At 47.5% G+C, this 26,189-nt stretch overlaps 1 protein-coding gene across 3 annotated transcripts in view; it reads left to right on the top strand.

Moving 5' to 3' along the window:
• Window positions 1-26,189, top strand: part of LOC147428061 (cilia- and flagella-associated protein 44-like) — a 250,945-nt gene that overhangs the window by 121,575 nt on the left and 103,181 nt on the right. For all 3 annotated transcript variants that reach the window (XR_015186080.1, XM_086497688.1, XM_086497687.1), the window contains exons 13-22: window positions 654-748; window positions 1,864-1,978; window positions 2,093-2,161; window positions 2,234-2,327; window positions 2,636-2,873; window positions 3,078-3,198; window positions 9,722-9,805; window positions 9,891-9,992; window positions 10,147-10,290; window positions 10,380-10,657. Coding sequence is in view for 2 of the 3 variants with exons in the window: in XM_086497688.1 (XP_086353814.1) it covers window positions 654-748; window positions 1,864-1,978; window positions 2,093-2,161; window positions 2,234-2,327; window positions 2,636-2,873; window positions 3,078-3,198; window positions 9,722-9,805; window positions 9,891-9,992; window positions 10,147-10,290; window positions 10,380-10,657 (1,340 nt within the window). In the remaining variant the exon portion in view is untranslated. The remainder of the gene's footprint in view (window positions 1-653; window positions 749-1,863; window positions 1,979-2,092; window positions 2,162-2,233; window positions 2,328-2,635; window positions 2,874-3,077; window positions 3,199-9,721; window positions 9,806-9,890; window positions 9,993-10,146; window positions 10,291-10,379; window positions 10,658-26,189) is intronic.

Below are 26,189 nucleotides of genomic sequence, written 5' to 3'. Positions count from 1 at the left end.
GAAATTTGAGGGGTATTTTTGGAATTTCCACAAATTTCAGGGGCGTTTTGGTGATTTTTCCTTTCCCCCCTCCCCTTTTCGCAGATTCATTTTGGTAGAGTACAGCATTTTCTGTACACTACATCATGGATCTTGAATGGACGTTGCGAGCATCTCACTGCTACCCCAAATTTGTGCATTCTATAGAGTCTTTTGGAGCTCTGATAAGACCCAAAATTGCTCTGCTTCTAATACCATATCTACGTAATCAAGTTACATCATTTTGATGGTGCTTTATTATGAATCAAGGAACTCTATTCTTGACTATTTCATAGGTGGCAATACTTCAAAAATTTGTTTTCATTCCTTATTTGTAAAAGTAATGTTATACACAAGGAATTATGTGCATTGGTGATCTGCATGGCATGACTTGCAGAGGCAACCTTACACATGTGCAGGCTCATCTTCTGTAGTCATTGGTAATTTGCATGACAAGATTCTTACATGTCACTGCAGAATTCCTTTTATTTTAGTGGTTTCAGGTTCTTATAGTAATCCAGATTAAAAAACTTTGAGGAGAAAATTTGTTTTCTCAAAAATAGCTTCCATACTATACGAACATTGTATCTTTGGATTGTCTAAGATCTTTTCAAATGGTTTGGCTTTGGAGACAGGGGAGTGCATCAGGACTTATTTTTGAGTGCCATATTGACATGAAGGAGGTTATGGGAGTGACAAAATGGCATTCCATCCCTATCAAGTGTTTACAGTGAGTGTTTAATTGGATATTGATGTGTTTTGCGGTGATGTTTGTATATATAATTGGCTAAATTTTCGGTCTTATTAGATTGACCACTCACCATCCCTTGAAAAATAGGATGCGTAGACCAGATGTCTACAAAATTTTCCTCTATTACTTAGTTTTAAACAACAGTGTTACTGAAATAGTCTCACATGCCTCTCAAATATGGATGATAAACCACCAAATCTCACCCATAATGTCCTCACTCTTGAGTGATGTCTATGGATCAGCTACCGTCACTTCGAGTGCTCTCAGGATGAACCCACACTCACATTGCATTGTCCAGGAGATGAGGAAGATTATCGGGCGTAAAATCCGGGAGACTGTCTTTTTGACCAAATCTTTTTTCATTAAGAGACGCTGTCACAACTGATGGTGAGGCATGTGGACAATAGTACAGGGGCATAGTCACAACACAGTGTAAAATCCTGGGTTAATGGTTGATTGCTTCATAGCTGCTTAACGATCAGTTTCTACACTGGAGTTATTGGTGAGAGTTGCTGATTGATCTAAGACAGTATAGAACTTTCTTTGATTGGCTCTGGTACTGGCCCTGTTGACGATTTGACAGTCAAGAAATCCGTGTGTTTTTGGTGAGTCACCAATTCAGACCTCCTTTTTTAGGCAATCTTTGCATCAATCCCTTTATGATTGTGTGTCTCTACAGGAGAATGACCCGTCATTGTAGGCCCTTTTCTCAGGTGCGTTTTGACTATGTCTGTTCAGTATGAACTTGGGCATTTCTTGTATATGACATACTCTGTGGGTTCTCCTCATTTTGAGGTTTCCCACTAGTAATTTAAAAAGTGATACACCAAAAAAGAGCACATGAATCGATTGCTCTAGAGCACAACTCTAAACATCAGATGCAGGACATTTGTATAAAATATCCAAGACATTTGTCCAAAAAGCATGTTCATAACTGGAGTCCCACATCAAGATATGGTGCAAACTGATTGACCACCAAAAGTTTTTTTTTCTCCATTCATGAGTATTCACAAGAAACAGGCCAAGCTCAGGAATTGTTTTATTCACTGAGGCACTTTTTACAATCTCGACATTGATAGTAGCTTTTGATGCAGGTATTCTTCATCTCAGCAGTTCATTATTTCAGGCCATGATGATGGTGTTGTTCGAGTTCAAACAGCTCCTACACCTGGACAGTTGTCTCTTATGCAGCAGCATGTCTTCTGGGAGGTACAACATCTTTTATCTTATCATATGTTTCTCAGTTCATTTTGTAATGCCCTGGATGGTTCTAGCACATCAATACTGAATTTCTGTGTAATTGTGACCTGTCGTATGCTGTAGGGAAGACCACATGATGGCTTCACTGGTGCTGTTGGTGGAGCTATGATCAGTTTTAATCATGAATACCTTGTAAGTTCTGTATTTGTTTCTTAAGTTATGTCAAGCAAATACAATTCTGATGTCTTCCATTTTTTGGCACAGGTAAGTGCTGCTTATGATGGGAGTTTTTATGTACATGAACTCAAGCTTGAGAAGACTAAACACATGGATATACAAATGGAGGATGATAAACTAGGTACGGACCTGTCAAAGTCGACGATGCGGAAGCGTATAGACCAAGGGGAGAAAGCACGAGAGAAATGAAATGAAATGTTTTATTAACATCTTCATAAGGCCAAAATGACATGTGAGACCAATCTGATACAAAATAGTGAATCTGATACCCTGTCTGGGTACAAAAAGACATTTATGTACCCTGTTTTATACGGTCAACATTTATTTTGAGAATTTTACCAATGGCTTACTACATTATGGAAAACATCTTGAAAGAGTTTCTGGAAGTAATTCACATCTGCTAGTAAAAACTAGTTCTTGTATACACAGACAGAGGAAAGGATGAAGTGGGAGACTTAGGAATCGGAGTATACAGTATTGAAGAGGGTAGACAAAAAACTGAGCAAGACAACAAGCTAAGAATTGCTTTACAAAACAAGAGCAAATTGAAAGAGAAAGTAGAATCCATTCGTAGCTCCATTGCTGAACTCTTGGAAGCGAACAATGAGCGTGATATAAATGAGAGGCTGCCCTTGGAGGACTTTGAAGTGGATCCCAGCATCAGAAGGTTTTTTCAGCATCCCCTGTTATGAATTAAAAAAAATTGCCACTCAACTGACTGCTTACATGGTTTTAGACTTTTAAAAATGGACACTATGCTTGCATGTGAGAATGAATATGAAGCAAGAGCGTCTACTGAAAATCCATGAAGGCTTCTTGTAAATTTTCATTTCATACCCTCTTTTAACTAGATTCTTGTTTCTGTGTGAAGTATGATTGAAGTAGAAATCCAAAGCAAGGTTGCTGAAGTTAAGCAAGAACTGCAGTGGGAGAGTGAAAAGAAATCTACAGCCCTTGCAAAGTTGCGAAAACTTTTCCTAGATCCTTTAGAGGTAACATGCACATGTTAAAATAAAATCAATTATCTTTAGCTCCGATCATGTCATTTAGTTGAGTTTAGATTCTTGTTGTCAAAGAGAAAAATGGGACTGATGCACTATGCACTACAATACAAGTCTCAAAGGAACCTCATGAAGCCGGCTGGCTACCTTCTTCCATCCCCTTTTTCCCTCCCTTCTTGTAATCATGGAACCTGGACTAGTTGTGCAGTTATACTTTCTGCAGTGAATTGTGGACAGCAGAACGAGGCAAAGTTGTCAATGATGGTGTAATAAGAACTATTGGCATGTCAGTAATCCTCTACCTCTACCAACAAGGACACAAGATTTGTAAAACTCGGAATGTTTTCCCGAGTATGAATAGCGGTCTTGAGCTACTTGTACGCGGGCCCTAAACCATGCAAGCATGCTGCCACCTTGTTATTATCGTCAATCGTGACACCAACAGATGCAAGGGACTCACATACGTCCATAATCTTCAAAACATAGCCCATTTTCTTCAGATACTTACCAATTATAATGCCCATGAGAATGATGAACAAGCCCTCTCTTGATTGAACTTTGTGAGACTATGATGGGATAGGGAAATTTTATGTTTTGAGCCTAAGCCATGCAAGGATACATCACTTCTGTTATTGCGGTCTTTTACAGTAGTCAGGGATGACCTACAGGGCTTTGAAAATAAATTTGGTTCTGAACCAATAAGTGTGCAGAGGACTAAAATCTTCCTATGCTTGGGATGGTTGGAGTTTCATAGCAGGATATGTTTGACTCGACCGTTTGCTAATAGTGTGTATCAAATTCAGTGCAAGAAAAAAATTGACTAACTAATCTTGCCAAAAGAATTATGTAAAATGAGCAAACAAACTTTTCAGTGCCAAAAATTTGTAGATTTCTTTTCAAGGCAAACTGTTTCTTTGGGGAGTCATAGTAAGGGGTTTATCTCTAGCTACAATCTTCAAGCATATAGAACTTTCAAATGGCTTCTTTTTCTTATGCAGTATTTATCTAAGAACATTGGAACTAGTCAAACATATGTAGCAGGGCTAGTGTCACTTGCACTGGACTGCCAGGTACAATTGGTCTTGGGTTCACACTGGGTGGACTCTGGCGTGGACAGTGACACTTGCCTAGATAGTGACACGTGGCAGATACACTGATGGCATGGGTGGTAGTCTAGTAGATACCGTGGCGAGTTCACCATCACCACAGCTTGGAGATAGATTTAGCTGGCCTATCAGGGATATGATGCTAGTGCCCTTTATGATTGTAAATGTGTAGTTGGTTCTAGTCGTCCTATGCTTCATCTACTTTCTATGGTCTAGTGTCCTGAGTTGTGTGTCTTGTGTCTAGCACTGCACGTATGCACTACTATTGCACATTGGAGCCTCAACACCCCCATTGTACCTGTGAGTCCTGGGCTTGGAGCTGTGCGCGCTGCCCGCCACAGTCTATACTGGTTCTATGAGTTCGTCAAGTTCCATTGAGTTCTAATTGTGTTGTTGTGCCTTTGAGTTGTTTCCGTTGCTATATTGTGTTTTTCTTTCTTTGGAGTGGGGTTTCACATATATTGCACAAAAGAGCACCCATAGTAGAGAGCATGACACACTTTTCGTGCTACAAGTGCTCTCTTTTGGCATGCCCCTTGGGACTCAATTGAAGTGTCACTCTGTTGAGTGTACCTGGTTGAGGAGCTTTGTCGAGTCCACCTTCGCCCTTGTCCAGCTTGGTCTAGTCCACCTTCGCTTCGTCCAGCTTGGTCTAGCTGGTCTAGTCTCTTTCGCCCCTGTCTAGCTGGAATGGTCTAGCTGAGTCTAGCCTAGTCTACTTGAGTCTGGTCCAGTGGGTCTAGATTATCCAGAAAGATCAAGGTTCTTCGCGCCCAGAGCTTGGGTGGGTTTGTTGCTACTGCAGGACACATACAAGGCAATCTAAAGATCGACAAAGCCCACCACGGAGCCCTCTAGAGTACTACCACAGAAAGTCTTTTGTGCTGAGTAAAAGTCCCCCCCGCCCTGCTACCCCTACTTGCTCAACACCTACCTTGAATCCCTCAACCAGGTCCTCACCACCCCTGTCTTCTTCCCCAGTATACTTCCGACCAACCGTGTTATAGCAGGCTCTTCAGCGACAAGCTCTTGAGTAGGCAACCATGGAGGAGCTAACAAATATTCTGGCTAAGGTGAACATTAAGTTTCCCACTTTCAAAGGACTCTCCACACAAGATGCAAACGACCATGCTAGGAGATTTGTATCTGTGTGCAGGGTTCGTGGCCTCAATAGAGAAGACACCTATCTAATGCTCTGCCCATCAAGCTTGGATAGCTTAGCGGATAAATGGTATAGTGTGATTGTTGAACCACTTTACTACTTGGGCAACGCTAAGGTGACGATTCTGTGAGAGTTTCAGACCAGGTGACTTCAAAAGAAGGTTTTAGATGATTTGGCAAACCTAGTGCTCCAGCCCGATGAAACTTTTGCAAAACTCATGGCAAGAACAAAGTCTCTGGTCGCCAAGCTTCCCCAAGCAACCAGGAGAATTCATGGTCAAGAAGTGGGTCTCCAAGACTTTTCAACAAAAAGTACGAGAGAGTGTGCGACTTAAGGCAACTCTGGAGGAGTTTTTTGCTGCTACTAATAGGATAGAAGGGGCAAGGAAGCTATTCATCAACCCTCGTCAAGTAGATACTGCCTTAGTATCCATGGAAAGTCCGTTTGACCCCTTGATTTCTTTACGTACAGAAGAAGCATTGAAGTTACAATGAGATTTTTAGGAGGAGAGGTTTCTCTCTTCAACATCAGAAGTCCGCACATGAAGAAGCTTTGGACCAAATCAAGAAAGAGCTAGAGGAGCTTTGAGCTCAACAGGAATCTAACATTGTGGTCTGGTGTAGCTCATGTCGCTCTCCAGGGCATCCTCCACACGAATAACCCCTTTGGACTTATTGCCATAGTAACAGGGAATGGCCGTTTTCAGGTCTCCGTTCCCCGTTCCCATTCCAAGTTCCCGTTCCGAATCCCCGTTCCGTATTTCAAACGTGAGTACCCGTAACAGGGAATGGCATTTTGTTCCGCGTTCCCGTTCCCCGTTTCCGTTCCGGTTTCGCGTTCCTGGTAACTATGCTTATTGCCACCTCTGTGAAAAATCTGGAGATGAAGACAAGGGTTGCTCGTACCTAAAGGGATTGCGGAAACTACAACAGAGCCTTGCTCGTACTCTTCAACAAGGGTTGGTACGTGCATCCAACATGGTTTCCCCCTATGGACATCTAAACTATATGCCCCCTTTGCTAGCTACACCTCCTACGCAATGTATGCACAACACTTTTCCATCTGAAAGGTTTTATCAGGGTAGTGCTCCCTTGGCCCCTCTGAGCTTCTACATCTGAGCCTCCATCTCCATGCAGCAAAAGCAAAGACCACCTCATCCCAAGACTTGCCCATGGAATCGGCCCATATTGTGCTATACATGTGAGGAATATGGCCACTACCAAAGCAAACGCCCGTTGCTCGAAGGGTCATTATAGTAAGGACTGTTAAAAAAAAATGCACAAATATATCTTTGAGCCCATGCTCAGGATCACTACAGTAAGGAGTGATAAAAACAACAAGCATCTATATCTTCGAGCGCATGCCAAATCCAACTTGAATTCACCTTTCCTAAGATCAATGTGATAGCAGTTAGAACCATCCCCTAGCCGCCACATTCTGCCTTGTGTGGTTGCCCCTCAAGACAAGTTGCAACTAGTAGAGGAGCTCGTTGGTGTCCTCACTCGGGCACAGACGGTAGGTCCAACTCTTCCCTCCCCAATGAATACACCTCTTCGAGCAGCTGACAAGCCATCCCATAGTACCAGGAGGATCTTCATCTATGCTCTCCAATTTCGATGGGGCTTTCTTGGAAGCAATAGTAGCTGACCTACAACAGAGCAAGGTATCAAAGAAAACACTTGTAGAAAACGAAAAGCGTATAGCAGAGAATATTTTAAAGAATACCTTCCAACAAGTGTTGCTCTATGACATGCTTCAGCTAGATGCAGGTTTCCAAAGTGACACCCTTGCTGTGGTTCAGTCACTTTACCCTAGAGCAGGTCCTAGTGGCGGCCACCTCCTAGTGCAACCATCAAAGTCCTAAACGATATCCTACCTTGCTGCTCCTCTCACTGATTATAGAAGCCCTCGTCTCACTGTTTCCATCTTGGGGGGGCAATTCTTAGGACTGACAGTGGATGGTGGATCTGGCATCAACCCAATGCCCGAGTTCCCAATGTTGGCAGTAGGTCTACAGCCTATCCGATCTGCCTCCTTCACAGTTACTTTTGCCAACCAGGGGACAATCTATCCATTGGGCATTGTGGACAAGGTTCGTCTGCAGGTACAAGACTTCACCTTTACCTTGGATTTTGTTGTGGTTCATCTTTCCCTTGTTGAGGGAGGATTCTCATTGCTCATCGGTAGACCATGGCTGCGGCACACTAAAGCTCTACATGATTGGGGCAATGATGCCATGTGGATACATACTCCTGGCTCCCCAATGAAACCCATTCGCCTTGAAGGAGGGATGGATCCAGTGGTGCAACATAGTTCTTTGGTTGTGGAGTCCAACCCCGAACTCGAACAGCCTACTCCATCTGACGGGCCAAAAGAAGACCTGTTGGAGTGGTAGGAAGCTACCAAGTCTATGCCTTGTTATGGAGTCTCTATTCAATCTTTGCCTGAGAATACCCCACCTTCCAATGTCCTTATAGTAGCTGGCCACAGTGTACAGCCTAGCCAGGAAGCAAGTGTCGAGGTCATCGAGGTTAATGACTCAGTTATTGCTACAGTATGAGCCTTTGGGCTCGGTGAGCGTATAAACCATAGAGGAGCAAAGAAATCTCCTTTGCACGAGTTCGCCCAACACTCAACCTCCTCTATGTGTGACTGTCTGATCAAGGCAAAGCTCACCTCTGTGTCCGATGAGTTACCCTTTGAGGAGCTTCCTCAAGAATGGCTACAAGAAGCATATGCAAATTTCAATATTGATCAAACACTAGCTCTGGCTCATGATGTCTCTATGCTCCAAAAAGCAGTCAACTTGGGTGGATAGCAGCACTCGCCTAGACAGTGACACGTAGTAGAGACACGGGTGGCATGGGTGGTAGTCCGTGGCCAGCGCACTGCCACCACAGTTCGGAGATAGACATAGCTGGACTGTCATAGATATTTTGCAAGCTCTTGGTTTCTCTTGTGTCTTGAGTCGTGTCTCTTGTGTCCAACACTGCACATCTGCACTACCCCTACAAATTGGAGCCTCGAAACCCCCATTGTACCTGTGACTCTTGGGCTTGGAGTCGAGTGTGCTGCCAGCTAGAGTCTGTACCGGTTGTGTGAGTTCATCAAGCTCCATTGAATTCTGAGTTGGTTGTTGTGCTTTTGAGCTGTTTGTTCCACTGCTATGTTGTGTTTATCTTTCTGTTAGAGTTGGTTTCACGCATATTGCACGGAGGAGCACCCATAGTAGAGAGCATGACACACTTTTCCTGCTACAACCTATTCATATCTTGCCCGGTGGCCTATCAAGAATGAACTTCTATTTATTCAGTGTAGCATGCAGTAGGAAGGCATAGTAATTTATCAAATCAGTGCCTTTTTGGCCGTGACGACTCTATGGGGAGAGATGTAAATGCTATGATCATTGCTTTCGAATAGGCCATGCGTAATGCTTTTATTTTTAATTCTTACGGGGATAGGGGCCATATTAGACGCATTTGAGGTTTATTTCTTTGGTGGCTATCTTTGCTGATAGTTTCAGAGGTTATTTACAAGGAACAAAGCTGTCCTTGATTGCACACTATCCATTCTGTATACATGATTTACATTTTTGGAATCTGCCGAGGCTTTGAAAAACATTTATGAGTAGGCCATGTGCTTCATATCTTGAGTTCTTCTGATGAAACAACCAATACGACTAGAAAAACCATGTGAAGGATACTAGGAAGTAATAGTTTATAATCGCCTACACAGACATACTGAGTAAGCTTTTGGGCTAAGGGCTCTGAAGAAATTCAGCATAACAAAGCAATGTCTTGAATCGTCAGTGCCCTGCCCAGGGAAAAAGGGAGTGAGCTGTACGCTGAGACTGTCTCTGCAACTCTATTTGCACCATACCAATTAGCAAAAGCTAATTCCTGGCATTAACAATTTGTTGGGTTTATGCGCTCAGAGGCTGCATCTGCCCTAAAAGCTTGAGTCCTGAGTACAAAGCTTAAGAAACAAGACAACAGAATGAGAGAACACAAGAGGATGCAGATAGGAATCTTTCTCATCCTTTGAGTTTTCTTTTTCTGTTGCGCTCTGTGACATTTCCTTTACCCTTCCAAAACTCATGTTGACTTGCCTGTGCCAACTCCACCATGCCTGTTGGTTTTTTTGTTCTTACAATCAAGCTCCTTTCCAACACTCTAAGAAAAGGACAGATTCTCTTTGGTATTGAAGGGCATTCATTTACTGGTATCTTGAACCTTTTGGCTTGCAGGTTGAGCTCATTCTTCTACATGCATTCAAAACAGGTGCATGTGTTGCCACCTTTCGTACAGAAAAAATTGATCCAGATCTTCAGGTAATGAGCTCTTAAAACGTTGTTAGCTCATATGGACAATTTCTTCAGCATACTCCACCCTAAGAGTTTGACTGTATCTTCAAAGTTAGCAATCAATGAGGCAAATGCTCAGAAGGAGAGACCACCTGCACCAAGGGTTTCTGTTTTGACATTACTCAAAGATCCAGAGGAGGTTCCAAGGGAGAGGGTACATTGTGCAATTTTTATTCCAACCTAAGCTGCAAGCTAAATTGTAAACACATGTGGCAGCTTGTTGATGACTTCTATCTTAGTTACTCCATAAAATTTGTAGCTTGTGTGCTTGCTACATCACCTGACAAAGTTTTTTTCTTTCTTGAAAGAATGTAGCTACAATTGATCATGATGATCCTGAGGAGCATCACTTCAAGGCTCAGGACTCAGCAGCATTGCAAGACATGAGGCGCTTGCGATTGAAAAAAATGGTTGCTGATTATGAGAAGTACATTGATGGGAAACAGAATATGGTTATTCATCTCTCCTGCTTAGCCTGTTATTACAGCAATGGCATAAGAGATGCAAGAATTTTGAAAAAATGGTCTTCTTGTTTTTACAGAAATTTGAGAATGAAGATGACATCGCAGCTATCAGGTATGCTGAAAACAACATGGGGGATTTCAAACTCAAGTCAAATCTGGAGCATGTACGGCCAATCAACCAACAAACAAATGCAAAGAAGAAAAGAAATGAAATGCTCCTGTTGAAAGAAGCAGTTTTCAAGCAGAAAATAGAATTCAACAAAGAGTTTCTTGCTTTAAGGGACATCAAAATGCAGATATCTGATCAAATACACAAAAAAACTGCTAAAATACAGGAGATCAATTACATATTGAGGTATTTTTTTTGTCAAACTTTGTACAGTATTAAAGGACTGCTGCTATTCCTGTTAAGCATAGTATGTGACTTGTCTGGTCTGACCATGCATGATCAAGTCTTTCTGTCTATGTACTTGCACAGATCTTTAATTTATAGTACTTATTCTTCAGATAAGCTTGGTATTAAGAGTCCAAAAACATCGGGTCTTGTTTTTTCCCTTTTGTCTGGAAAAACAGAGCGGTATAACTGTGTACTTTCATGTCCATGCACATGAAAAATCCTATTACCACTAGGTGCATAAAGCTCTCCATACCAAGTAATCCTTTGGGCAAGAGTCAACTCTATGTAGGTCATGCTGAGTTTCCCTTATCGGCCAAGATTGCCGCGCACTGATATCCTGTAGCTTCCATCGCCATCCCCACCTGCTCCCTCTCCTCACCCTTCCAGCTCGCCCCCCCCCTCCCTTGGCCCTCCCTACCTAATTGCCTACCCTGCCTGCTGCCCTCACCACAGCTTCAGACCCTCGCCTACCCTGCCTGCTGCCCTCGCCAAACACCCCCCCCCCCCCCACCCCCCCCCTCCCAGCTCGCCTCCCATCCCTACCTCGTCCATCCCTAGTTGCTCGCCTCCTTACCCTTGCCCTCCCCTCCTAGTCGCCTATCCCCTCCCTCCCCCCCCCCCCCGCCAAGCTACAAAAGGATTGATATGGAGAGCTATGTCGGGAAGGAGATGGATGCTGCAGGGGCGGACGTTCCTCTTCGAGGAACCTTTTCAGGAGACCCTTATGAGGCCCTCTGACCCCCCCCTTCCGCTTCTGCAATAGGTATTCATCTTTCTTCTCACACCTTGCGCGCCATTCACGAATCTACCGTAAGCTTGGAGTCCTGTTTTTTGGCCTGTAAAGTGGTGGGAAGTCTATGCTCAGCAAGGCTATTGAAGGACTATTTTCAAGCTTCACTTCCTCACGTCAATTTTAAGATTGTGAATGTCTCCCCTCTCGGGAGGGGCTTCTTCAGGGTGCAGTTCGAGTCTAAAAGTCAAGCCATGGAGGTCTTAGCACAGGGCCCTGTGGACTTTCATTTTGCCATAGGCTTTCTTGCCAAATGGACATAGGGAATGGATCTAAATGGACTTGTAGGTGGAACTGCAGTTACAGCTAGATTCCCAGGACTTCTTCCAGAATTTGCTCCGCATGTTAATGAAATTGGGAGATGTATGGGTTTTGTGGTTGGAGATGCTGCGATTCCTGATGATGAGGATCGCACAATCTCCATAAGGATGGTGCTCTTCCCATCCTTGGCGAAGAATCCTCCGCAATTTATTTCGCTCCCGACCATTCATGGGGGAGAAATTTTACAGAGGGTTTTCTTCATTGGTCTTCCTGGTCACTGCTTTGTTTGTGGCAGAAAAGGCCATGTTGCTGCAGATTGTACTCGACGCAGGATTTTTCCTGATCAAAGGCCTCAAGCTTCAAAACAAGAGGCACTTCATGCGAATGGGGGATTGGAAGATCACTTGGTAAGGAGAAGAAGTGAAGCAGAGAAAGCTAGGAGGAAGGAAGGGAAGAAAAGAAGACGACGAGCTAGGAGAATAGAGGCTCCAAAGCTTGTGTATAGAAGAAGAGAAAATGTTTCTCCTCTCTCCTCGGATACTACTTCTTCACCAGCTCTTCACGATCCGCCAGTTGATCCTCAAGGCAGTGATTTGGATATCAGCAACAGTTCCGAAGGCATAAATTCAGCTTATGAGCGGCATTTTCCTTCTTTGGTAGAAAGTGCTAAGAAGTCTGCTGAGTCTTTGAAGACGCCTAGGAGGTCTTTCAAGACTTAACCCCCATATCTAGCCTTGATTTGAGGCAATCTTGTATCTTAGATTGCCCTAGGTTTTTATTTTTTGGTGATACCATTTATGGTGTTCTCTCTGTATTATTCAGATGTAATTCTACCTTGGGGTCTATGCCCTTGAGGTGATTTTAATAGAAAGATTTTCTCTTTTGGAAAAAAAACAAAACTCTATGTAGGTCACGGTTCTAGAGACTCTGATTTAGGAAGTTGCCAATGACACCTCTAACACCTCGGATCCTTGCTCGGTCTCAAATGTTTAGTACCAACAGAAAGGCTTGCACTACCTATGCCTCCCAAATATGACTCTTGAGCCAGGATAAAAAAGCGTGACAGAAGTCTATGAAAGCGTGACAAAAGTCTATGTAGAAGGAGAAATATGTCATGTGATCCGTGATATGTGCTCTTTAATGGGTCTCTCTCAATGCAATGTGCACAAAACCTCATGTAGCAGGGAGAACCTGTCGTGCTCTCTATAGTGGGTGCTCCTCAGTCCAATGTGCCTGAGATCTCACTCCAACAGAATGAAAGCACAGAAGACAGTGAATAACAGAGCACAACACCACGACTCAACAGTGGAACCGGAACAGCATGAGTATCGACTAACTCAAAGAAACTAGTACGGACTCTGGCATGGTAGCATACTCCACCCCTGCCCAGAACTCACAGGTACAAATGGGGGTGTCCAGGTCCAACTGTGCAAGGATGGTGCAGACATGCGTGTGCATGAACTCAAGGTGCTAGACTCAAGACGAATGACCATACAAAGTAGGTGTTGATAGATTCGACAACTAGAACCAGCCACACATATGTATATCCTAAAGAGTCACCAACGGCTAGTAGATATCCCAATCTAGCTAAGCCTATCTCCAAACTGAGGTGGTGGTGATCTGCCACAATGCCCACTAGACCACCATCCGTAACACTTGCCACGTGTCACTGCCCAGGCGAGAGTCCGTACAGTGTGAACTCCTAGCCAACTATGACCAACTGAAACTAATTGCCTGTCCTACGCCAATGACACTATAGCCTTGCGACAGGTTGCTCAACCACAAGACCACTCACCGTCCCGGTGAGAGAGAATAGTGAACTAGAGAGACAATGAAACTAATAGTAAATAATGCAGTTCAACACGTCTGAAGAAGAAGTTGTGGAGCAAAATTGATGAAATGGAGGGAATTGCAGAATATGGTGAAGAATTATGGCAACCTGCCATTGCAAGGGAGGATGAGCAGAAAGCAGAAACTCAAGAGGTAGGGCAACCTCCCTCAGGCAACCCTACCGCAGTGAGCCCAAGCGTTGCCGCATCTAGGAGTAGAGAGACATCATGAGCTGGGTCATCCACTTTGAGGGCGACATCTTTGTGGTGTAACCCGCCTTGAAGAAGCTTGGTGAAGTGTAGCACAGCAGATACAGAGGATAACTTTGGCTTGGTCAAATAGTCAGACATAGATGGGGTTTAGGTTGATGTGTGTGTGAACTCTTGTAGATCTTTAACATTGGCTGCTGGCTCAGGTGGCTCATTTCGCTCCGACATTGTAGAAAATTTGGATGAGGGTGTATCCTCAGGCAAAGGTTGAATAGAGACTCCATAAGAAAGCATAGACTTGGTAGCTTCCAACCACTCCAGCAGATCTTCGTCTTACCCGTTAGGTGGAGTAGGCTGTCCCAATCCAAGGTTTGTTTCCAGTGACAAAGAACTATGCTGCACTTTGGGATCCATGCCTCTTGCTAGGTCTACCAATGAGCAAAGGAAATCCTCCCTCAACTTGTGGAAGACGAACCACAACAAAATCTAAGCTAAAGGTGAAGTCTTGTGCCTGCAAAGGCACCTTGTCCACTATGCCCAGTGGGTAGACTGTCCTCTGGTCGGCTAATGTAACCGTGAAGAGAGTAGGGCGGGTAGGCTGTAGACCTTAAGCCAATATGTGAATTCGGGCATCAGGTTGATGCCAGATCCACCATCCACTATCATTCTAGAGAATTGCCGCCCCAAGACGGACACGGTGAGACAAGGGCTTCTATAATCAGTGAGGTGAGTAGCGGGATGGGATATCATATAGGACTCTGATGGTTGCACTGGTAGGTGCCCACCACCAGGACCTGCTCTGAGGTAAAGTGACTGAATAACTACAAGGGTGTCACTTTGAAAACTCGCATCTAGCTGCAGCATGTCATAGAGCGACACTTGTTGAAAGGTGTTCTTCAAGATTGTCTCTGTTGTAAGCTTTTCTTTTTCTACCAGTGGTTTCTCTAGTACCTTGATCTCTTGTAGATCGGCAAGTGCTTCCAAGAAAGCTTCATCAGTATCAGAGAGCAAAGATTTGGATCCTTTCTTGGCACTGGGGGATGGCTTTTCAACAGTTGAAAGTGGGGTATCCACTGGTGTGAGAATGTGTGGGAGAGTTGAACTGACCGGAATGCCAAAACCGAGAGCGGCCCTCCAGGCCAGAGTGAGGACACCCGCTGGCTCCTCTGCAAACTGCAGCCACATGGGCGGAAGGGGGTGGCTGAGGGGTAACCACATGGGCGGAAGGGGGCGGCTGAGGGATGGTGCTAATTGCTATCAGATTGATCTTGGGGAAGGTAAACTCATTTGGTTTTGACTTGGGCTCAAAGCCGTGGATGCACAAAGTTTGGGACAATAATTTTTGTAGTGATCCTTCGCTTCAGGGCAATGGCGACAAGGACGGGACCCTATTGGTAGGAGGCATTTGCTTTGGTAATGTCCATATTTCTCCCATCTATTGCACAAAATGGGCCGATTCAATGGGTGAGTCGAAGGGGGAGGTGGTCCTTGCTCCTGGCGCATGGAGTCGGAGGTTGAGGTGTAGAAGCCTTGAGGGGATCAGAGAGCATGGGCATGATAAAAGCTCTGAGAGGAAAAAGTACTATACATACCTTGCATACGAGGGGCTATCAGCAAAGGTGGCATGTGGTTTGGATGGCCATAGGTGGAAACCATGTTGGATGCAGGAGCTGGCCCTTGTCGAAGAGTAGGACCAAGACTTTGTTGTATTTGTCGCAATCCCTTGAGGTAGTAGAAATCCTTGTCCTCATGTCTAGACATTTCAGAAAAGTGGCAATAAGCCCGAAGGGGCATTCATGTGGAGGGTTCCTTGGGGAACAACATGAGCTACACCAAACCATAGCCTTAGTCTCCTTCTAAGACCTGAGCTCTTCTAGCTCTCGCTTGATCTGTTCCAAAGCCTCGTGATGTGGAGGCTTCTCCTGTCTAAGAGAGAAGGACCTCTCCTCTTGAAGAGCTCGCTGTAATTTTAGGGCTTCTAATTCCCTACGTAAAGAAGTCAAGGGGTCAGATGAACTTTCCAAGAGTATAGACGTAGTCTCTACCTGAGGAGAGTCGGTAAACAGCTTTGTTGCCCCCTCTATCCCAGTAGCAACAACAACAAACTGCCTCAAAGTGGCTTCAAGTCGGAGACTCTCTCTAAGGTTTTTTTGAGAAGTCTTAGGAAGAGCCTTCTCTACCCACTTCTTGACCATAAATTCACCTGGTTGCTGAGGAGGCTTGGCGACCAGAGATTTCATTCTGGTCATTAGCTTTGCAAAAGTCTCTTTGGGTTGGAGCATCAGTTTGGCCAACTCATTCAGAACCTTCTCTTTGAAGTCCCCTGGTCTGAAAGCTTCACAAAACTGTTGTCTCAATGTGGCCCAAGTAGTAAAGTGGTTTTCTGCAAACTGATTGTATCATTTTTCTGCTAAGCCATCCAAGGTGGATGGGAAGAGTACTAAGTAGGCATCTTCTCCGGCGACGACCCTGGCAGAGGGAAACAAATCTCCACGCATGGTCGTCGGCATCCTCGGTAAAGAGATTTGATATTCACCTTAGCCAGAACGCTTGTAAGCTCCTCCATGGTTGTCTGTGCAAGAGCTTGTTGCTCAAGAGCTTGCTGTAACACCGTGGGTAACAACTTTACCGAGGGGGGTGTCTGGGGAGGGGTAGAACTGGTTGAGGGAATGGAGGTAGCTGCAGGGGAAGGTAGGGGTAATGGGGCTGGTGGACTTCTACTTGGCACGAAGGGTTGACGCTTTTTATGGTAGTACTTCAAAGGACTTGGCAGTGGGCTTTGTCACTCTCTTGAGTGCCTTGTATGTGTCATGCAGTAACCAAAAGCCCACCCAAGCTTTGGGCACGAAGACCTTTAACTTACTCAACAGTGGTCCAGAGTCCAGACTCCACTAGGCCAGAGCGAGTGACTAGACCTATTGGCTAGACCTAGACGAGAGGGGAATAAACCAAGCTGAGAGACTACTAGACCAGGACGAGAGACTAGACAAGCAGGTCGAGAACTAAGCAGGTCGATGGGAAACTAGATGGGACCAAGCTGAAGCTGGCCCAGACCAGCGCAAACCAACCGATTGATACAGAGAGCTTAAACCAGGTAGCTCTCGACTAGACTTTCGACAGAGTGAGACTTCACTTGAGGTTCCACCGGGCGTGCCAAAAATGAGAGCACCTGTTGTAGCAGGGATAATGTGTCGTGCTCTCTACAGTGGGTACTCCTCAGTGCAATGTGCGTGAGATCTCACTCCAATCGAATGAAAACACAGAAGACAATGAATAACAGAGCAACAACACTACGACTCAACACTGGAACCTGAACAACATGAACATCGACTAACTCAAAGAAACCAGTACAGACTCTGGTATGGCAGCACACTCCGCTCCAGCCCAGAACTCACGGGTACAAATGGGGGTGTCGAGGCTCAACGCTGCAAGGATGGTGCAGATGTGCATGTGCATGAACTCAAGGTGCTAGACTCAAGAGACGAATGACCAGACAAAGTAGGTGATGATGATAGATTCGACAACTAGAACCAGCCACACATTTGTATATCCTAAAAGTCACCAACAGCTAGCAGCTATCCCAATCCAGCTAAGCCTATCTCCAAACTGAGGTGGTGGTGATCTGCCACAGTGTCCACAAAACCACCATCAGTAACACTTGCCATGTGTCATTGCCTAGTCGAGAGTCCGTCCAGTGTGAACTCCTGAACAAATGTGACCAACTGAAACTGACTGCTTGTTCTGCGCCAATGACAGTGTAGCCTTGCTACACCTCACTCTGACGTAACATGTTACAACTTCTAAATTAAAATAGCGATAGCAAAATCACAACTAATGGAACTAAATAGCAATAGGAAAATGACATCATGTACTAGAAGAAAAATAGCATAAACTAAAGTGTGTGGACCATTCTAGACTCAATGATTGCTGAACCACTAGACTCTCAGTGTCTACACATGTTTTTACCCTAGACATCGAGCCCTTCGCCTTTGGCTTCAAACACAGATGGAGCGTGACGAATGCTGATGCACCCTTTCCGTGGGGTCCAAGGTTGAGGCCCAAGTTTTTGCTACCTATAAAAGCATCTGACTGAGGCACCTATTTTAGTTGCCCTAGATTGGTCCTCTCACTCTCCATGTACATACTAATGCTAGTCAGACTACTGTGGGTACTGTACTGACTCAGTCTACCAAAGAATTCAACCTTGATCGCCTTAATTCACTATGCAAGTTGCTTGCCCACTAAAGCCGAGCGCAACTACAACACATCAAAGAGGGAAGGGTTTGCTATTGTTTATGCATCGCAAAATTCCGTCATTATTTATTGGGTGTACACTTCACAATAATTATTGATCATCATGCTCTGTGTTATCTGCCGAATAAGCCACAAGTTGCAGCCGGGTTTGGCGATGGTTAATTCTATTTCAAGAGCTTGATTTCAGAGTAGTTCTTCGCGCCGGGAAGAATCATGTAATGGCTGACCACCTCTCTCAAGTACAAACAGGTGATGACTTCCTAGATAGCAGTCGGTTCAAAGTGGACACAACCCTCGAATGGTATGGTGATGTGTTTCATTTGTTGTCCACCGGCTTATACCTAGAGAATGTCTCCCCGTTGTTGAAAAGAAGATTACTGTTGAAGTCTAGACCATTTACTTTGATTGGTGGTTAGCTCTACAAGGCTGGACCAAATTATGTTGTGCAGATGTGTCTCCTCATGAAGTAGAGCATATTTCAGAGGATGCCCACGGTGGTCCCACTTGTGGGAATTACCATGGTCACATCACAATACAAAACATTCTACGGAGTGGTTTGTGGTGGCTCTATGTATTTAGGGTTGTAATTTCTTATGTGAAGGGTTGTGATCTCTATTAGCGTTGTGCACCTAAACCCAGTAGGCAGTCCAACCATCCTTGATGGGTTTCAATGGCATGGTTGCCCTATGAACGATGGGGTTTAGACTTAGTTGCTCCAATTTGCCCCCTAACTCAACCAGTCAATCTGCTAGTTGCTACAGATTACGCAGGCCTCAACCGACTGCCCTGGTAACACTGTGGTAAAGCTCTTGTATGAGACTATATTTTGTAGGTTTGGGTGTCCCCTTGAGATCACCGATGATCAAGACAGGCACTTTGTCAACGAGATGATCTCGACACTACTGACCAACTACAAGATTTGTCATCGCAAGTCATACTCATACTACCCCAGAGCAAATGGGAAAGCGGAGAGCACTAACAAGGTTCTAATTGCACTCCTCTGGAAAGCGTGCCATTTGCATCCAACTTGATGGCCTGAGGTAATCCTTGGCACCCTTTGGGCATATCGCACCTCCTTTCAAGCAACGACCAACAACTCATTTTCAACTGGCTCTTGGCTTAGAAGCCATTGCTCCATTTGAATTCAATTGTGGATCATCTATGGTGGGCAGCCTTCTTGTCATAGCTAGGATTGCCTCTACCCATCTCTCTTGTCTATTCATGCTGGAAGAGAGTAGAGTGTTAGCTTCAAACACACTCCAGGCAGAGAAACTTCATCGCAAAGCATGGCATGAGTGTCATCTTCGCAAGCCTAAAACAGTGCAAGGCTCCATGGTGCTACTCTTTCAAGCTCGTTACCAGAGAAGGAAAGAAGCTTATTCTTCTTTGGCAAGGACCATGTAGAGTGTAGGAGATTTTACCCCAAGGTGTAGTGCAACTCACCACCCTTCAAACCGAGACAGACTCTGGCATGGCAGCACACTCAGCTCCAACCCAGATCTCATAGGCACAGTGGGGGTGTCGAGGCTCAGCTGTGCACGGATGGTGCAGACGTGCTGTGTACAACTCTGACGAGAGACTCTAGATGACTGACCGCACAAAAGTAGATCATGCGTCTCGACGACTGGAACCAACTACTCATATGTATCCCCTAAGAGTCACCAACAGCTGGCAGATATCCCAATCCAGCTAAGCCTATCTCTTTACTGAGGTGGTGGTGATCTGGCCACGGTGTCCAGTGGACCACCATCGTAACACTTGCCATGTGTCACTACCCAGGCGAGAGTCTGCCCAATGTGAACTCAAGCCCAACTACAACTACTTAACTACTGTTTGTCGTGCATCCATGACACTGTAGCGCTGCTACAGGTTGCCCGCCACAAGACCACTGACCGTCTTGGTGAGACAAACACTGAAAAAATAACAACTCACAGAGAATACTGAAACTAGAGAGGGCATTGAAACTGGCAGAGGAAAATGTAGACCAACTAGACTGAAGAAGCTGCGTGTAGAGAAGATAATAAGTTTTGAGGGAGAGGGATGTAGTCAACTGTAGGAGATGATGAAGAAGTATTGATACTGCCAGCACGAGAGATAATCTGCCAGAAGCAGAAATGGAAGAATGTGCCAGCATGAACAAAAGCTTGAAAGTCACAAGGGGACTGTAAATGGGCCAAAAGGCTAAGAGTTGGCTAGCAGAAGGCTTTCGGGCTCACGTCATCACTTGAATTCGCGAAATTTTCTTCGGTATTCTTCAAGACAGCTCAAAATTAGAATTTACCAATACCCTTCTATTTCTTTGTGGAGGATATTGTGAAGTAGGGGCGAGGGGAGTGAGAGGGTGGGTAGGGGCGAGTGAGTGTGAGGGGGTGGGTAGGGCCGAGTAAGGGGAGAGAAGGGGCGAGGGGAGTGAGAGAGTGGGTACGGGTGAGTGAGTGTGAGGGGGTGGGTAGGGGCGAGTAGGAAACAACAGACAACAGAAAAAAGCAAGAGACACAGACACAATGAAAACATAGCCGATACCACTTGAGTTGTCATAATGGTAGCAGTCCTACTCCGCTCCTTCGCGAGCTTTCCCAGTGTGAATGCTTTTAGTAAAGGCCAACTGAGCAATCAACTTCTGTGACTTCTACGCTAGTTGTTGGCTCAAGTGGCTCATTGGGCTCAATTACGGTAGGAACATAGGAAAAGGGTGTGACCTCAGGCAAAGGTTGAATAGATAGTCCATAACAAGTCATAGACTGCGACTTCTTTGAGCTCGCTGCTGCTGTTGCGCTACCCACTCGCCATCGCACCCTCCCCCTGCCCCTCCCCCCCCTACCCTCGCGCGCCACCGCTGCCCATTCCCCCCTGCCCTCGCCGCCCGCACCTGCTGCGCGTACGCCAGCGCGCTGCCCAGCCTGCCCGCAGCCCTATGCCCACCCTGCCCACCTGCTCGCCAGCTTTCCCCCACTCTCGCCTGCCGCCCCGTTTTCTGCCTCAGCCCCCCAGCCCCGCCTCCCAATCCTACCTCACGACGGCCATCCTGCTTGTCGGGCCTCGCCAGTACCAGTGACGGGTTCGGTCCTGCAAAAGCTTCGTTTTTCGACTACGTTTCTCCGTCCCTCCCCTACAGCAGCAGACACAAATGGAGGCTCCAGCTTCGCCACAGAGGGACTCTGATGAAGCCCCCTCGCCCGACCCCGCTGAGCCCACCATTCGACTTGCTCTCTCGCCTACAGAGCAAGTGAGCCTTGCGGCAGAGGTAGAGAGATTGCAGGCGACTTCGGTCATCTGTAAGGTTCTCGGCACTCGACCTAGCAGAGGAGGGCTGCGAGACCTTCTCCAGGCCCGCCTTCTCTCAGAGGTGGGCAAGATCTTGGATGTCCAGATTCTCGGACGGGGGTACTACCAGATTGAGTTCGAGACTTCCGAGATGGCTTCCAAGGTCATTGCTATGAGTCCACTGGCCATCCGAGCATCACGCGCCCACTTTTGACAGTGGCGACATGGTTTTGACCCGACTTCGGATGTGCTAGTAGAGGAGGCAGACATCCCCATCTCTGCCTGCTTTCCGGGTTTACGGAGGGAGTACCTACCACTTCCCTCCAGGATTGGCTCCGCCATCGGGACAGTCCTGGAGACACCTCGTACGGCAGCATCAGTAGCTGCCAAGGCGGCTTGCATCCCTTCAGTTCGAGTTTTGGTCAGAGATACCCACACGCTCCCGAAGGTCATCCTTTTGCCTCGGGTGAGTGGGGGTTGGTTTCGACAGAGTGTGGAGTACTCGGGTCTCCCGAACCAGTGCTTCATTTGCAGACAGATGGGCCACCTAGCGAAGGCCTGTCCACGGAGGAGACCACGACCCGCACCCCAGCCTCAGCCCCAACCTGCCAAGGCTGGGCCGTAGCCACAGCCAGCGACAGAGAGCACAGATTCAACGCCACCCTCCGAGCCTGGTGCTCCAGCGGAGGGGGGGTGGCAGCAGGCCCGTGGCCGTCGACGCCAGGGGCCACAGCGTCAGCCTGGCACTCAGAGTGGCCCCCAGGTGCCTACTCAGCAGCAGTGGGTTCCCGCGGGGAACCGCTTTGGGCCTCTTGAGCAGGAGGAGCCTCCACCTATCCTTCACCCTCGCCAGCCGCTCCGCCTTTCGATCTCCCCTCCTCCTCCTCATGCCCTCCCCCGCCCTCTGCTACCGCTCACCCCCCACCTCGCCCCCCCCATGTCTCTGCTGCCCCACCCCGCTTCTCCTCTCCCCCGCCCCCCCCAGCCCCTTCTCCCCCTCCTCCTGCTTCAGTACCTCAGTCGGCTCAGGAGACTGGACCCTCGCCGGCGGCTAGGAGATCTCTTGGCAGCGCCTTTGCCACGAGTCGCCTAGCGAGAGAGGGTCAGCCCTTCATGCGGCCCCCTCTGCAGTTTCAGACATCTTCTCTTGCAGCTATCCCGCGTGGTTTGACGAGCATTGACCTCCGACGCCGCTGGGATTTCTTCGATTACGGGTTTACTCGTTTTCTTGGCGACTCCGCAGCAGACCACGAGGCAGCCTGCTTCAGAGTCCACGCTTTGTTCCTCGCCGCTAGGGGGACAGAGGCCTTGGACTCAGTAATTGGTTTCTCCTTCCCCCTCTGTGGCAGGACTGAGACAGAGTGGTCCCTCGACTCAGTGGTGGGATGGTTGCATACACAGGTTCTCGAGTTCTCTCACCACATGGGAGAACTTGGCGTTACAGATTTGCTGCAGACGTTGTGGCCACTGGCCAAGTTTGCGGTGACACCCCCAGACTCAGCAGGATGTAGACACATTGTGGTGTACTTTTTTGCTGATACGCAGTGTTTGGCTTGCTATGTATTCATTCATGAGGACTCCTGGACAGAGGAGGTTGCTTTACGCACGGCTCGCTCTGCTTGGGCTTGGACTAGGCACTCATTGCAGTCTCGCCTATCTAGAGGACGCTCAGATGCGGATTACTCCCCATCCAAGCCTGCTTCGAAGATAGCTCGTCTTGCTGCTGCGGCAGCATCTGTTCTCTCTCGCTCCCCATGAGGATCGTCTCGTGGAACGTGCAGGGACTAGGTGGGCCCCAGTTTCAGCGACAGCGGGGCCGATTGCGTCAGGAGCTTCAGCGTTGCCTTGTGGGAGGCGAGATTGATCTCCTTATGCTTCAGGAGCACCATTTGTCTGAGAGCCGCATTCGGCGATGTGGTCAGATTTTGCGTGGACGCTATGATACCTTTTGGTCAGCTGCTTTTGGACCTGGAGGCATCCAGGGTGGGGTATGTATGACTATTGCGGACTTACTACAGTAGGCCATTGTGGACAGAGGGATTATTGTACCAGGCAGGGCTCAGTGGATTACTATGTAGGTTCAGGGTAGCCTTGTGGGTTTCCTGAACATCTATGCGCCCAATGTGGCGAGTGCTCGTGCAGAGTTTTGGTCACAGATTGTTGAGTCTTTGCCACAGGTTGACCAGTGGTGTGTAGGAGGGGACTTCAACATGTTGGAGGACCCTTCTGACAGGATCGGAGGCAGCCATGCTACTGTGCATGGAGTCGAGCTAGCAGCTTGGGAGAGGTTTTGTATGACGCTGAGGGTCTCGGATACATGGCAGCATTCTGGCTTTGTGAGGCCTCCAGAGAGTCTTGCCTTCTCTAAATCGGACCGCGGAGTGGGAGGAGTGAATCTATCGCGCATAGATCGCTTCTACACTAGTGACCACTTCAGTGACTTGGGGGGATCAGTGGGCATCCTGGCAGGGATATCCTTCTCGGACCATGCACCAGTGATTCTCACAGTGGCAGATAGGCAGAGGAGTGGGAGCACGATGCTTCGCATCCCAGAGCAGGTCTTGTTGGACTCAGCACTCAGAGAGAGGGTCGAGGCTCTATGGACAGAGGGCATGGACAGCCAGTCTCCACCTGCAGACAGAGTGGCCTCAGGCCTAGCTCAGCTTAGCCACTTCTTTCTCCAGGAGTCTCTGGCTCGACGGGCTGCAGCGAGAGAGGAGGAGCAGCGTCTCAGACGAGGCATTGCTTCACTACATAGGATGCAGGAGCAGCATCCAGACAATCCATGGTTGGAGGAGCAGTTACAGCAGGCTCGACAGGAGCTTGCTTGCACAGAGGAGAGGCGCCATGAGTTTGCCTTTCATCGACAGGCATCTCAGTGGACTCAGGTGGGTGACAAGGTGACAGGTGTTTTTTTTGAGACAGTGGGACCTCGGCACTCGCATGCCAAGGTCAATCAGTTGAGGAGACCCGATGGGTCAGTTGTTTGTGAGCCTGAGGATATGCGTGCAATCGCTACTGACTTTTACCGTGAGCTACTGTCGGCTGAGCCCGAGTCAGAGAGACGGGATGTATGCTGGGAGCAGGTTTGGGCACAGATGCCCTGTCTTGTGACTCAGGAGATGCGGCAGAGGCTTGAGTTACCTCTTCAGCTTGAGGAGCTGCACACGGCTCTTAGGGCCCTCCCTCGTGGTAGCTGTCCAGGTGAGGATGGGTTGACTCCCAGCTTCTTCTTGGAGTACTGGGACCTGCTTGGCCCAGATCTTTGTAGTGCCTTTCAGTACATTCTGCACACAGGAGTGATGCCGGATAGCATGAGTGAGGGCCTGATTTACCTCATTCCAAAGGAGGGTGGCTCCTTGGATGAGATTCGACAGTGGCGCCCCATCACCATTCTCAACTCAGCCTACAAAATTCTTGCCAAGGCTCTGAGTTTGAGGATTCAGCCACTTTTGGAGAGCCTTATACATGGGACTCAGACAGGTTTTGTCAAGGAACGCAGTATCCTTGACAACATCTTCACTTTTTGGGAGGCTTCTGCCCTTGCACGGCTCCGTGGGGAGGACCTTGTGATTCTTCTTCTCGATTTTGAGAAGGCGTACGACAGAGTCGACTGGGACTTTCTAGAGGGCACGCTACGCAGGATGGGCTTCTCAGAGGCTTGGATCAGAGGGGTGTCAGCTTTGTACAGACAGGCTCACAGTCAGGTGCTTTTGGCAGGAGGTAGAGGTGAGCGCTTCATGCTCACACGATCGGTCAGACAGGGTTGTCCTCTTGGCCCCTTTCTCTTTCTGTTCTATGCGGAGGCGATGAGCAGATTTTTGGTGTCACAGCAGGTTGGTTTGAGGGGCTTAGCACTCCCTCTACGGGGAGATGAGATTCTGGATGCTGAATTTTCCGACGACTCAGCCTTGTACTTAGAGGGCCAGGAGGCCAATTTACACAGATGTGGGCAGGCTTTGGAGACCTTCTGCTGTGCATCGGGCGCACTGATCAACTGGAGAAAGACAGTGGCTTTCTCGGTTGGTAGTGCTCCTGTGCCAGATTGGATGCCAGGAGAGGGTTTCAGGTGGATTCCTCCAGGGACTGCAGCTCGGTACTTGGGTTGTCAGGTTGGTTTGGATTTGTCCCCCGAGCAGCAGATTGCTCCTCTTCTCCTGTCCATCAGGAGAAAGCTGTTACATTGGAGCTCAGCCCGACTTTCGTTGGCTGGTAGAGTAGTAGTTGCCAACCAGGTGTTGTTGGCGACTATGTGGTACATCACTTCTTGCTGGATCTTCTCGAGTTCTTGCATCAGCCAGGTACAGAGGCTGATCAGGAACTTCCCTTGGTCAGGTCGCGACAGTCAGATTGCCCGAGCCAAGGTGGCTTGGTTGGTCATCACACTTCCTTGTTCTCAGGGAGGGCTTGGGATCATTGATCCAGCACAGCAGAGCAGAGCCCTTCTTGGGAAGTTCGTCGTCAGAGGACTTCTTCCAGGCGAGGAGCCCTGGAAGGAGTTCTTGTTGCAGAGGCTTCGTGCCAGGGTGCCTCAGTCAGGAGGCCCTTGGCAACCTTCGACCAGATGGATCTTTACAGAGTTGCGTCGAGTTGGTTTGAGCAGGAGACTTGGAGGACCGATTCGCTGTGAGTCTGCTTCGTTCTTGGGAGCTATTACGGTGTGGCCTAGAGCAGAGACAGCCGACGTGCACGGAGGAGCGCCTACGGCAGCCCCTCGTCTGGAACCCCATGGTTAGCACTCAGCGAGGCCACTTGGTTGGGAGTAGGCCTCATGTTTCTTGGGGTCCCATGGCAGCAGGTCCAACGCGCTCTCTAGGTGACTGGCTAGAGTTCACAGGTTTGTTAGAGGAGGTGCAGGTTGTCCAGCTATAGGGCATGAGAG

This window comes from Adiantum capillus-veneris, chromosome 23 (assembly GCF_014529385.1).
Source record: "Adiantum capillus-veneris isolate H3 chromosome 23, ASM1452938v2, whole genome shotgun sequence".
Taxonomy (NCBI): domain Eukaryota; kingdom Viridiplantae; phylum Streptophyta; class Polypodiopsida; order Polypodiales; family Pteridaceae; genus Adiantum; species Adiantum capillus-veneris.
The sequence above is the reverse complement of the archived record's forward strand: the minus strand, read 5'-3'. Positions and strand labels throughout refer to the sequence as shown.